Source organism: Podarcis bocagei (genome assembly GCF_964188305.1).
Source record: "Podarcis bocagei genome assembly, chromosome: 3".
Taxonomy (NCBI): domain Eukaryota; kingdom Metazoa; phylum Chordata; class Lepidosauria; order Squamata; family Lacertidae; genus Podarcis; species Podarcis bocagei.
Window position 1 is genome coordinate 28,824,077 of NC_138127.1, and position 14,489 is coordinate 28,838,565.

A 14,489-nucleotide genomic window follows, 5' to 3' on the forward strand; every position below is an offset into this window, starting at 1 on the left:
CGTTTTGCAAAATATAAAAAATCCACCTGGGTGATTTTATCTTTGAAAAAGAGGACACATCCAGGCTAATGGCAACTCTATTTCTACCTTGCTCTAAAACAGAGCACTTCAGCTCTGTGCCTCTCTGGATATGACTACACATCCTTTTCCAAACCTGGAAGATATTCTCCCAAATATCAGACATAATAGAGGTTGATTGTGATTAGTCTGATGTGATGAAGTCTGCACATAAGCAGACATTATCACTTCATATTTTCAGGACTGAGCCATGCATTGCAAATATGTTCTGCTGTGTTCTGATGTGCCCTGGCTCAAATGAAACAATCGTTTTTGGTCTGTTGTTTGGGACTGCATAATCTTTTTAATTTGGGGGGGAATATTTTGGATAATGAAAAGCTGGATTGATTTGGGAGGGGGTGAGGAAAACTGCATGCAACTGGAAGCACATTTCCATCACATTTTAAACATTTATGTTTAGCTTTTTGCAACAGATGTATAAACAATAAATGAATTCCAAAACATACACATCATTTAGTATGCCTTACCATAATTTCTAAATAAGAGGTACGGAGTCATTCTTGTCTGAAAATCATGATTGAGCCCTCTTACATGGAAGCTCTTTCCTGTCCTTAGATATGCAGAGAAGAATTTGATATTTGTTTTTTTAGTGATGTTGATGGTGTTTTAGAGGAGACAGTGGTACTCTCTGCATGTGGAATGGCCTGTGCTATTTTTCCAGAAAAAGAGGTGCTGGAACTCACAATGAACACCTCCATTGTTCTCTTACAATGGCAATGGTGCCCACCTGAGAATTGCCAGAACTCAGTTCTGGCAATTTCTGGTTCAAAAAAAGCCCTGGTAATGGCACAGTTTCCTAAATAAATGCTATTGTGATGAGAACAGAAAGGATAAAAATTGCAGCCCTACCAAGTCAACATCTTACCAGACACCACTGCTTGGTTGTGAAACAGCCAAATAAATCCAGAAGCCTCTTTGGGAACTATAGCTTATTTTCAGCTTATTTAGTTGTCTGTTCTGAGTGAAATCGCTCCCACTTCAGTGTGGTTGGCTCGTGGCCGATTCAAACATGGAGATTTGACTGGGTACAGCACTCACAATGGAGTCAACATGCCAGGCTTGCTTTTCAGCGTAGGAGCCAAACCAGTATAAAAAATGTATAGATAGGGTGGCTGCTCTCATTACAAAATAAAATAATCTCCTGGGGCACAAATGAGGTGAGAACCCTAATGAAGAGACTCTGCCTTTGAGTTTCTTCCCAGCCTTTTTCCCTTTCCTTCCAAGAGCCTTTATAGATGCATCTGGCTCTTCCTATCCTTCGTAGGATTTCTCAATATAACTACCATTTCTCTCTCCAGTAGTCACAGAAGTGCTAACTGAAAAGTTTCATTGCCATCCTGCCAACCTCTATACATGACACTGATGACCGGTCATCACTAAGAATGGGCCTGTTTTTGTTTTTGTTTATCTTTTCCTTTAATCAGGCAACTTAATTTATTCCTCATTTTTGTCTAGCAGAAGGCAATTTTATCAGCAGGGATCTGTCAGCTCTCTTCAGCCTCTTTTCTGCAATCGTATCTGAAAATGAGCTCTGCCAATGCAAATTCCTTTTTGGAATATAGTCTGTGGCTACAGATTTGCTTGGTTCATTTTATCCATTTAGGCAGCCATTATTTCTACCATTATTCTTGCAGAGAATTGAATTATTTCATCTTACTGCTTGCTGTTCAGTTTTTCTAGATTATGTTGTACATGTACACAAATCAGCAGGCTTGAAATGATTGGAATAAATTAAGTAATAACTTCATTTCAAAGAAAGCTCTGCCTTAAGATGGAACATAGTATAAATCAGGGGTGTATAACCTGCAGCCCACAATGCCTGGGGCTCTGGCATCCCCTTCTTGACCCCACCAAGCAGTGAAGCTTAACAAAAAAAAGTGCCCCCATTTGTAAATGAGACCTATTTTCCCCCTTAAACTGAACTACCATTATTTTAGATAACTGACTTCCCTCAAATATTTAAAATATATTTTGCAGCAGAATGTAACCACATTTTCCTGGAATGTCATTGAATGCAAATGTTCTGCATTACTTTATTTTTAAAACACCAGCCCACTCAAGCTTCCTTTTATGTGGTCCAGTCAACTTTTCTGCTGCTGATGACTTCGGTCTCAGACAGATGGAGGCCTTGCACTGATTAAGGTGAGCTGGTCCAACTGAAATTGTGTTTAGGATTATTCTTTCATTTGTTTCTCATGGAAGCCTCTTGTTCTTTCATAGCTAAGTCAAGGCTTTCACCCTTTGGAAATAAAATGTGAAGCATCTATTCAGCTCCCCTGACCCACAAATGCAAGGGTGAGAGCAAATTTAAAAGGCAAAAATGCATTTGTACAAGTGAAATGGAAATCTCATTAATTCAATATAACCATTAATAATGTGAATGAGGACACAAGCAATGGGCATAATTTATGAAAATAATAAATACTGGTACGAAGCTATGGATCTAGAAGCATTTAAGTCATAACCAGCTGTTACAGCATGCTAGAATACTGAAAGACAGGATAAATATTAGTAATAGATATTTAAAATTTACACGTATTATTTGCAACATAGCTGAAAGGTTGCTATTACCATAAGTGTCCAAATGGCACTAGAAATCATGTTATGCTGTACCTGCACGACAGAGCTTTAAATCTAGGGCAAAACAATTTTATCCATTTAGAAACTTACATTTTATCCATGAGTGCAAAGTGATTGCATAGCTTTTCACATCTATTTATAAGGCTGATGGGAAACTACTGCTTAAGTGGCAGCTATCTTCTATAGGTGAACAGGAATATATGTAAGTAAAATAATTTTTGGTCAAATTTCAACTTCTCAAGAAGAATAAACTTATTTTATCTGTTCAGTGCCCAGAAAGATAAATGTAACATTTTAATAGACAGGTTTCAAAATGGCTACTGAACAAAGCATAAAATGCATTTTCATGTATAAAAACAGGGGGGAAATATTAAAACTTTTAAATATTTCCTAATATAAACACCATTTGGTTATCATTACATAACAAATAAAGTTTTCGCAGATCAGTAGCTAGCTGAATGTCTAAGTGACTTATACATATCAATAAGTATAAACAATCAAAATACTAAATGGCTTATTTTACAGTCAGCTTGTGAAATGCTATTACATTTGTTCCTAGATCTTAAACATGTAATAATTGCTCAAGGTCTAAATAATGTGGCTCCTCTGTAGTGATGGAATAACTAATAAATTTGCTATACATCAGCAAAAACTAGGAAAACTGTTTAATTCATATTTTTTAGCTACAATCACTGGATGAGAATACTCATAACCAGCATTTGCCAACCTAGTGCCCCCCATATATGTGAGACTAGCTGGGGGCTGGGGGGGCTGAAGTCAAAACCACTGAAGGCCACTAGGCTAGGGAAGAAGACTGCTCTTGTTTGGTACCTAACATGGCTCTTGCTTTAAAAATAAGAGGTGTGGGGGTTCCTAATGCTACTTTCAGCAACAAAACTTTACCCTTTTCTATTAAAGTTTCTAAGAGGCCATTTCCCTGGAAGGGAAACCACACTTCACTTCTATTCATCACCTCAAGTATCTCCTGGAATTTCCCCCAACATTTTCTCCACAGAATTATTGCAGTGTCATTAACATGGTTAGCGTACACATCAACATGATGAACATCTTTTGACATAATCCATTTACAGCTGCTGTACAGAAATTAAGCTTTGCTTTTTCATATGGAGGATTGATTGTGCCTACCAAAGCATAAAACCTAAAATGTGATATTAAAAAGAGCGTTAACAGATGAATGTGGTTCTTCAGACTAAACAAAAAACAAAACCCAATACCTATCCAAAAGGATTTACACAACTTGTGTTACTTCTTTAATATAAAAATGGTTTTTTTTCTAAAAAAAATTTAATGAAACCTGATAAACTTTTATTTTAAAGAGTACACTGCATGAACATTTGCTGCCGTTTGTCTTTAAACATGAGCCTAAGAAACATAAGAGAACTATGCTAAATAAAACAAAGCAACAAATCTTAACTGGTTAGAAGCAACATCACACTCTTTGCAACACCACTTGGAAAAAGAAAAGGGCCGCTTTGTCATGGCTTCACAGTTCCAGTTTACTAGTATAAAACGTTAGATTTGAAAGGTACCTATCAAACAAGGTGGCTTTCCATTGATTCTACACTTTTTTTTTCATCTAACCCTTTGGATTAAATCTGTTCTCAGTTTCCACAAAGCAATATTCAACTTGTCAAGTACAAAACAAATCTGAGTCCATGATGTGGCATTCCAAAAAAAATGCACATAAGTATTTACAGGATGTTTACAATAACTTTTTGCAAATGTCCCACACACATCATTTTGTAGAACTGTAAACAACACGGTATTCTCTCAGTCTTTAAATCATGGTCGTGGTCTTTTAGGAGGTGGCGGTGGCATGAGTTCAGTGTCAGGATCCAGGTGATGCTTGCGGGTCTGTCCTGGAGCTGCTGCTGTACATTTTTCAATGAAGTCGAAAAGGATTTCCTTTGTCACTGGATGTCGTATGCTATTACACACAGCTGTCAGGGGTACGGGGAGAGAAACACAGTCAAATAACTATGTGATAATAACACATTTAAATAGTCATGGGATAAAGTCAACTTTTCCTAAGTTGAATATAGCTAGTCAATTTAGGGCATCCCTCCTAAGCAGTAAGCCATTGGCACGGTCCACACATAATAAATACTAAGCCAGGATATCATGTGATTTAAACAAGCCTCAGGGAGTCCAAGAGTAGCACTCCTGTTCCCCTCTCAGCCAAAAGACTGTACAAACCAAAATTTGGTTTCCTGTTTTCTGATTCTGGTCATTATACACAAATCAGGAACTATTGTTTAAAAGAAACAGGCCAGCTTTATAACCTATATTTTGAAGCTGGCTTGTTTTGCAAATAACCTCTATAGTAAGTTATAAACATTACATGTACAGTACAGAAGTACCCTAAAAGCAATGTTGATCCAAATATTTCATGATGAACAGAAATGTCACAAAGTTGTCAATTACACAGGGTTGTATCCAATGAAGTCATCCCACTTACACAACATAACTCCAGCCCATGAGTCTCCCAAATCTGCTCTGGAGGGTTGAAAGACCCCCAGAACAAATCTGGAGGCTGCACAAAGGAAGGGAAGACGCTGACGTTCCATTGCATAAAGTGAAGTCTTTGCATGAACAGGACAACTTTGTTGGATATGATCCATAAGACTGATTACTACATATATCACAGTATCTGTAATTCAAATTCCAGGCTGGCAAAAAGAACAGAACTTTGAGAAATGGACAAATAATGCAATGCTGGTCTCCTGAGGAAGGCCAAATTCTTCATTCCAGTAGCAGTGGGCAATGCCCTCCCTGAGCCTTCATTTTGCTCCCCCACCATGTTGTTCTGTCAGGTGACACTGGTAGAGAGGAGCCCCACTGGTTCCAGCACGGCAGCCAGTAAACTACCACCAGTGGTTCTGCCACAATCAATCGCCAGTAGAAAACATTTTGGTGCATTGGAGGCTTTTCAATCTGCTGATCCACCTCTGCCTGGAGCAATAACAGCAAAAAAGGCACAAAAGCCTACCCCCCCCACACACTTCTACCCTGGATGGCAGGGCCTCAGATGTGGGAGAGGATCTTCCACTCTGCTCCATACCTCCCTATCGTCAGACAGGTATGATCTGCCCATCATTCTAGTTTCCTGGCCCTGCAGTATGATTTGCTATGGTAAACCACAAAGGCGAGATGAGGACTTACAGTTGAACTCTGTATCTGCTTTATGAAAATGTAAACACAAAGGATATCATTCACAAGGGCTAACAAACAAGGGCTTCTGATTGTGCAACAGGGCTTTCCCCTTTCCCCCTTGTGCCTCCTGAAATTACCTCGAGAGTAGGGGGTCATAAGAATTCCCAAATCAGTGACCTGAATCAAAATTTTAGGTCAGTATTATTTAATTGGAAGTATCCTTCTCATTAAAGAAATGGCATCTCTTCAGGTGTGAAATTGGCATAGCAAGAAAAAGAGTGCAACTGCTGTTATGAATGAGTTGTGCCATTCTTATGGCTTTTGGCCCCAGCAATTACCAACTCTCTCACCTGTTTGTACAATCATACCTCGTGTTGCGTTAGGTTCATGTTGCGTCTTTTCAGCCTGCGAACACGGCAAATCTGGAAGTGTATACTTCTGGGTTTCGCCACGTGTGCATGTGCAGAAGCGTTCTGTGTGCTTCGCACATCTGCAGAAGCGCTCTATCGCGCTTCACGCATGCGCAGAAGCGGCGCTCTACTTACGGAGTTTTCAGGATGCGAACGGCACCCCAGAACAGATCGAGTCCAAAACTAGAGGTATCACTGTATATGTGACACTGTATATGTGAGTAAATACCAGTGGGCTCTAGCCTGCAAAGGCTTATGTCACAATGGAATTGTTAGCCTTTTTTGATGCCAGAAGACACTTGCTGTTTTGGCTACAACAGACTAACATGGCTACCCCACAGGAATTTTTCAGTAGTTTAAACAGTATCTGAAATGTGCAGAGCTGAAATCCGTTACTGAGGAGTTAATAAATTTGTGTCTAGTAGTTTGTCTGACACAAAGAATAATCGTTAAAATACCTATATCACACAAACTTGCATTAATTTTAAAATTCTTATATTTGCCTTGTGAATGAAAGCGGCTGCCTTGCACTTTTCATAATGTCCTTTTATTATCTGAAGGAGAATTAGAGTATGTCACAGTCTCATAAAGGACATACTCCCCCCACCCCTGCAGCCTTCATTTGTTTTATTCCCTATTGTTTGCATACTATTTTGGGATCTGAAAATTACAATTTCTCCTCCTAATTTAGTCTTCTTCCATCTGGTGAACAATGATTGCGCCATTTTGAATAGAACTGAAATTATCAAGGATTTTTGTTCCACAAGTTCAGCTTATATAGTACATTCATGTGCCAAGCTACCTTTTCTCTGTATATCAATGGAACACAACACAACATTGTGAATATGCTTTGCCAGTCCACGCTAGACAAAAATTGTTATTTTAAAGCAGTCGCAATTCAGACTCAAGTTGTGAACTCAAATTATAACCAGTGTCATTAAAACATTGATGCTATTAAAGAAATTTAGCTGAGTATAAAGTCCTTGAAAAGATGTCCTTACTGAAGCAGGGCAGACATAAAATGCTGAGATATTGGACCAATTATTGCACTCACCCATTGCAGTGTTGTAGGCATTTGGAAAGCTTTTGTCTATCCGTTGTCTCATGAAGACCCAGCTATTGTTTTCAAACTTGCATTCTATAATCTTATTGTCATATTGTTTCAAGTCTTTTGTTACCTGTTTTATTAAACAAATAAATAAAAGTTTTACATCTGTCAAAGATGGGGGAAGTCAAACATTTCTTTCTTAAGTGAGGATACTCAAAACTACCAATGCACATTTCACATAGCTATGAAACTTTTTCCCAACTTGTACAACATACTATGGACATTGCCCCGTCCCACTGCCTGCAAAAGATGAAGGAGTTTTAGACAAGACCATGAAGTAGCTATTTTTGGTTCCTGCTAGCAAATACACATAAGGGTAGAAACAGTAGTACTATCCAAATAACAAGGAAAAGACTGGACATCAACTCCCCACCACATCTCATAGAATCGCAAAGTTGGAAGGGCCCCCATCGACCATCTATTCCACCCCCTGCAATGCTGTTGAAATCGTTAAGAACTGCACCAGGTTATGTGGTAGGGGCATATAAGAGTTCATCTGCTGCAAAGTGAGCTCTGCCCTGAGAAAATGGGAAACTCCTGGATTCCTGAGTGGGCACATGTATCTCTGCATCAACCACAGGCCCTCCAAAAGTCTCAGGAACATTCAGAGCACAGGGAAGAGACTGACCATTATTTGCCACCCAAATCACCAAATTTCTGTTGTTGCACCAGAAGATGAGACAGTAGGGCATATGAGAGATCATCTCCTGAGTAGATTTAATAGAAAAGTAGATCTCAGCATCATCAGCATACTGATGCCTTGTGCCCTGATGGTTGCTTCCAACAGCTTTATATGGATGTTAAATAGCACTGGGGACAGAATTGTGCCCTGTGGTACCCTGCAGCTTACGCTGCCAAAATGTAGACATGCAGCCTTCCCAATGCTATTCTCTGGTAACCGTCATGTAGGTAGGAGTGGAGCCACCATAAAAGCGTACCTCCAACTTCCAAACCCATGAAGACAGTCCAGGAGGATGCCATGGTCCATGGTATCAAAAGCCACTGAGATATCCAGCAACAGCAGCAGCAGGGTTGCACTCCCCCATCTCTCCCTCAAAGGAGTTCATTTGCCAGGGTGGTCAGGGCTGATTTCATGCCAAACTCGGTCTACTGTGATAAGTTCACTAGGCATCAATTGTTAAGATTCCTGCTCCGTGACTGCAGTTATGGGATTATTGTCTATCACATGACGGTGTATGTTTTGACTCCACAGAGTGGGAAGTGACGGAGACAGGATGTTTATGTTACTGTGTTCCTTGAAGTGGGACTATTGCCCTTTCTCTTTGCTATCTGATGAGAAAGAGGAAAGAGCTAAGTCAGAATGCTCCATGTGTATTGTACATAAATCATAGAATCATAGAATCATAGAATCATAGAATCATAGAGTTGGAAGAGACCACAAGGGCCATCGAGTCCAACCCCCTGCCAAGCAGGAAACACCATCAGAGCACTCCTGACATATGGTTGTCAAGCCTCTGCTTAAAGACCTCCAAAGAAGGAGACTCCACCACACTCCTTGGCAGCAAATTCCACTAATAATAAATAAACGCAAATTCCACTAATAATAAATAAACGTAGATTAGCAAAATGCTGAGATACTGAATTCTGTTACGCGAACTGCGCAAACTCTGTGGATCCCTGAGTGTGCCAGTGTCTGTTGGCATCGGTCACTGTCATGTTTGGGCTGAAGAAAGCTTTTGAAGCTCCCAAACAAACGACCAAGAGGGAGAGAACATGCCAGTTGAGCTTGTGTCTCTACCAGGGCCCTACACGAGTGTAGGACGAGCTCCTGACATCAATATCACTATGCCGGTGAACAATTTTACCCTCAATGCCTAGTGAACTTATCACAGTAGGCTGGTTCCAGTGCCCAACTAACTGGGACAGGTAGCACCAACTTTTAAACCATTCAAATAGCTCTGCTGGGTGACTACTTGAGTATGTATGTGGACCTTTTTCTGCTTCCATCATTGCTATGTAATAGTTGTGGTTTTGCATTCTAATCACTGTTTGATTGGATCCAAAGTTTTAAAGCTGTAGTTGCAGTGGTCATGAATTGTGCCAACAATAACTCCAAGGGGTTATAATGAAGGCACACGGGGGGCTACAGGCAGCAGGAGCGGGAGAGGAAGGGGAAGTTCTGTTGCACACATGGAACTCAGTGGTGTGAACTGAACTTCAGTGTTGGATACAACGCTAACTGTTTTAAGCTATAAATACTGCAGACTAGCAATGAGATAAGTGGATCAACCTGGCACTGAACCTTAGCAGTGTCAGCATGCCCCTGGTTTCAAAGCCTCAATGCATTATACTTCCTACCTTGTACCATTCTACCATTCCCCCCCCCCCTACTTTCTTTCTGCTCTGAAAATTCCCCTGGTATCTTTACATATCAAATGTCTGGAGTACTCCACAGGCTTTAAAAAAAAATCATTCATTACTTGCCAACCAGAGACAGATATATTCCCCAAAAATATTTTACTATTAAATGATTCTGAGAATCGCTTAAGCTCACTAACTTCCTTTTTGTTTTGCGCACCATACTCTATGCATGTTATTAGCCACTGCAAAATTTCTGAGTAACTATGGCAACTCCACTTGTTGAGAACATTTCATTTTTCTTAACAAGAACTTTGTTATGATTGGGTCCATCGCCACTTGATGAAATATTTGCTGTGCTGCAGTTTGAGAAAGGAAGAGTCTAGACTGAACAGTGTATTTCAGAAGTATTTTTCCTCACCAACAAACAACAATGAATATTTCAATTTCACTAGCATTCGTTTTGATCTGTATTAGCTATCAACACACAAGTAAATAGAGGATTTTACCGCTGAATAATGTGAGCATTATTTTGTTCTGAAAGTGTGTTACAAACTTCCACATCATTTTTTGTGGGGTATAGCTTATTATCAACTTCATTTCTGACCAAAATTGTACATGATGCACAATTGAGAGTCTAGTATAAAATGTTATTTTTCTTCCCTTAGCTCTGCTGGCCAAGTTTCCTCCACCCCAAAGAACCAAAACAGTAATTTACTCAGCAGGTATTAGGATGGCTAAATTGATTTCTGAAAAAGGAAACTGTGGAACTTTATTTTTCTAGGAAAGGTGATACCATGAGAAGCGTTTGGCTTTTACATAGCCATGAAGTTACTACAAACCCAGTTTTGTAGAATCATTCTCATCTTGCTAGCTTGATTAACTCCCTGGTGTGTCTATCTTTCCTTTTCAGTAATCCTCCTTTGTACAGAACCTTACACATTCCTCTATGTGTGAGGAAAGCATTTTTCAAACAGATGTTTCGCAACCATGGACTCAGCTAGCATAAAAGTCACACTCAGGAAAATACAACATCCTTTTCTAATCCACAGTGAATATGTTTAAACACAGGAAGAAACTTGAGGCTGTGTAATGACTTGGAAATGAATATTAACTGGTAGCAGCTGCCAAATAAATTTGGTATTTATATACATTTTTTCCTGTTGGAGAAGGAAAAGGTTGTTAGTGAACCACCTGCTTGATGGAGAAAGAAGGGGGTGAGGGAAGATATTCTGCAGCAGCCAAAGACTTTCACAAACTAGAACTCTCTGTAAGGCTTCGTTGTTGATCATTCTTGCAGTGTTCACAGGATGAGAATAGCAGAAAATTATGTGGTTGCTCTATTTGACTGTGACAATTAAGCAGTATTAACTATCTTATGTACTAACTTGCTTGGCCATTCATTAGCAATCTGGAAGACAAAACTTTCCAGAAAATGCTAACATCTGCCAGTGCAATGGCCTAAATCCATTTTCCCAACAGAAACTGCTGATCAGTTTAAAACAATAAAAAGTTCCCATAATTACTCTGAACATGGAAGGAGGGATGGGGAGGGCAAGAATAAACACTGGGCTAATTATACCCTGTATCATTTTAAGTGACTGCTATCTACCATATCACTCACTTATTTTGCAAGCAGTAAAAGCAAGCAAGGTGGTAATAATAGGTTAACGGTATAATTCTATACGTGCCAGTCTAAAGAAAGTCTCAGTTGAATTCAAATGGCTTACTAGTACCTAGTAAGCAGGTATAGGATTGAAGCGACTACTGCATGATAAACCTAGTGGGAAGACAAAGTGATGCATGGTCATTTGTACATGTTCAGAACCACTTCAACCTGCCCTTTTGCACAGGGAGGACAATTAGACCATTCCCACATGTCTAAGTTCTAGTGATTAAAAACTACCTGTATAGCAGGACACATTCAAATTGTGTGCTACTACACTGCTATATTTCCTTCAAAAAGAACATGAAGCAGATTGGGTCTTCCATTTTGCTAAGGGTTCTTTCAGCTGCAGAAGAAATCTGAGCAATTCTGTGAATTTATTTTCAAATAATTGGATTTCCATTTACTTCATCCTGCATTTATCTATTCGATGAGAGCAGAACGATCACTGTATGAGCTACTGCTGGTCCTGCAGTGGTGATACACATGTAATGGAGCCAGAACTGGTAAGGCTAGCAAACCTGCATTTCTGGGATAGCGTTACCATACTAAAACTGGGAGGATGCGCCTCACAAATCCTCCTTAGTAGCACTGAGCTGACATGCTCTCATCCACTGAAAAGTACCTCACACAATGTTGAGGAGGACTAGGTTCACACAACAATAATCTCAATAATGTCAGAGCTCCTAGTAACTAATGAAACACATACTTGGCAGGAATAACTAAACAGACATACAACCCTTTAGCTGCCTAACAGGCTTAAGGTAATAGCTAATGACAATCAATTAGAATGTTGTCCTAAAATATCCTAAAATTGTTCTTCAAATTGCCCCTGGCCTAAAAATTACAATTGTTCAATACTGACCATAAGACTACATGGCTACAAAAATTTAGATGAGGATTTTCTTTGAAGCAAGAACTACCATAAGCAAAACTACCATCAATTTTAGTAAAAATTACCTCAGGTTCTGTGAAGAATCAGAGCCAGTGTGGTATAGTGGTTAGAGTGTTGGACTGTGGCCTGGGAGACCAGGGTTCCTATCTCCACTCAACCATAAGGCTCACCGGATGACCTTGCTTCAGTTACTGTTTCTCAACCTTATCTACCTCATAATGTTTTCGTGAGGAGGATAAGATAGGGAGGCGGAGATGCTATATGCCACATTCTGCTCCATAGAGGAAATGTAAATGTAACAATAAATAAGTATGTGTTGTTATTAGAATGGCTGCAATTCACCCAAAGTTTAGCAGTTTTCTTCATGTGTAGAGAACTTCACCTAGTTAACTGTCCACACTATTTCCTACAAGAGCAATGCATCTCTTACCATACCTTTTATACAAAAGGGGATCTAAACTAGCTTATGCAATATATTTCAGTTTAGGGGAACAAAAATTAATATTATAAAAGTGAAATAATTCTACCATGGTTAGGCCATGGTTTAGCTTAGCCTGGTTTCCCGACTAGGACTCAAGGTTATGCTCTCTTCTAACTAACCATGAGCATTTGTAATTTAAAAAGATATATAATTTAATTAGAAAAATTTGAAATAGGAAATCAAGATTGTGGCTTTAGGGTTGCAGCTTTAATGTATCAACCCAGTAGTAAACAGGATGGATTTCTATCCTTTTCAAGAAAAAATCATCCACAAACAGAAGGAATAAGCAGAAGAATTTGTGTTGATTTCTTCTATGAAATTATAGTTCAAAGACATATTTAAAAAAAATTAAATCTCTCCCACTAACACAGGAACAGGTAAACTACTATATGATATGTCTGCAATCTACCGGGTATAGGGTGGTATATAAATTCAATAAATAATAATAATATTCACTAACGAATCTCTTCACCTGCAAAACATCTGCCCTTTACTCTTATACAAGATAATTTTAGTCAGCTAAATTGCTGCTTCTACTCACTATCATCCGTCTTTGTGATTTACTGAGGTCTTAGCCTAACGGCAACTTCATTAATTATTTTTTAAGGGTACACATGAACACATTACCAATTAACATGTCCAACTCATGCATTATATTCAGAATTTGTCAAGGAAGATGGACAGGTTTCCGTTTCCTTATGAGTATGCTTGATGTTTGCACTGTAGAATAGGTGAAATTCCCTTTGTAAAGTTTGTAGAATAACTATATATATTTAAAAAGTCAGTCATCACACATCAGCAAATGATATGAATCATAGGCTGAAGCAGGGAATAATTAACACGAGTAGTCTGGCACTTATTCTTAACTTACTAACATACCATAAAACAGTGAAATGCAGGTATCTGAAATAGTACTTTTCCACTCTGCCTAGCTTCTAAACAGCTAGCTTTATCCAAGTTTTAAAAAATTCAAATGAGAATTTAACACTGGGAACAATTATGCTAATACTGCCAGAAAATGTGTTTGCTTTGTTAAATTGAGCTTCAAAAGCATTTCAATTGAGCACACATTTGTGATTGCAAGTAAGGCCTATTCTTATATCCATTCAAAATGTTTACTTTATTACAGCTTATTACAAATATGCTGTCTAAAATGCAACAGCATGACTCTTCAATTTCTAGTCCATAATTTTATGATAATTGCGTGTAATAATATGCATGGGTCTACTTTTATGCCTAACAAAGCCCCAGATTTGTGCGATAGGAGCTCTGCTTTCCCCATAGCACAATATTCCCTATATAGGAACATTCTTCAATAAAAAGAGGAAGATTTAATCACATTTTTTCAGTTTCCTTTATATTCTCTCATCTGGGTTGCGGCACACTAAAAGAACAAATGTGATCTCAAAAGGCTAATTATGGTATATTTCCAATAGCCAATGTTGGCAACTGAGAAATATGTACTTTATTAAATACCTAGTCACATAAACGTTACTAGGAAACAGATCAGGAACAACTGCAGGCTTATTATTTCAAAATGATACCATCTGAAGGCATATATTTCATTCAGCCAAGATGCAAATTATATTTTATGAGCTGAATTTCCATTTCACTCTTGTATTTTAAAATGTTTTGCCATTTTTGCCTTTGGCTTGCTCATGAAGCCATGGCATTTCCCCCCATCATTCTGAGAAAGTTTTCCTATATTATGCTCTTCAAACTAGAATATGAAAAGCAAAGCTGCTCTTACATCAGAGGATCCACACAGGCAGGAAGCC

The 14,489-nt window shown here is 38.8% G+C and overlaps 1 protein-coding gene across 3 annotated transcripts in view; it reads right to left on the bottom strand.

Moving 5' to 3' along the window:
- Positions 1-338: 338 nt before the first annotated feature.
- RNGTT (RNA guanylyltransferase and 5'-phosphatase) overlaps positions 339-14,489 on the bottom strand; it is a 124,092-nt gene continuing 109,941 nt past the window's right edge. For all 3 annotated transcript variants that reach the window (XM_081186608.1, XM_081186609.1, XM_081186607.1), the window contains 2 exons: positions 7,297-7,420; positions 339-4,619 (listed from right to left, as the gene is read on the bottom strand). In XM_081186608.1, the coding sequence (XP_081042734.1) occupies positions 4,462-4,619; positions 7,297-7,420 (282 nt within the window). In that variant the 3' untranslated portion in view covers positions 339-4,461. The remainder of the gene's footprint in view (positions 4,620-7,296; positions 7,421-14,489) is intronic.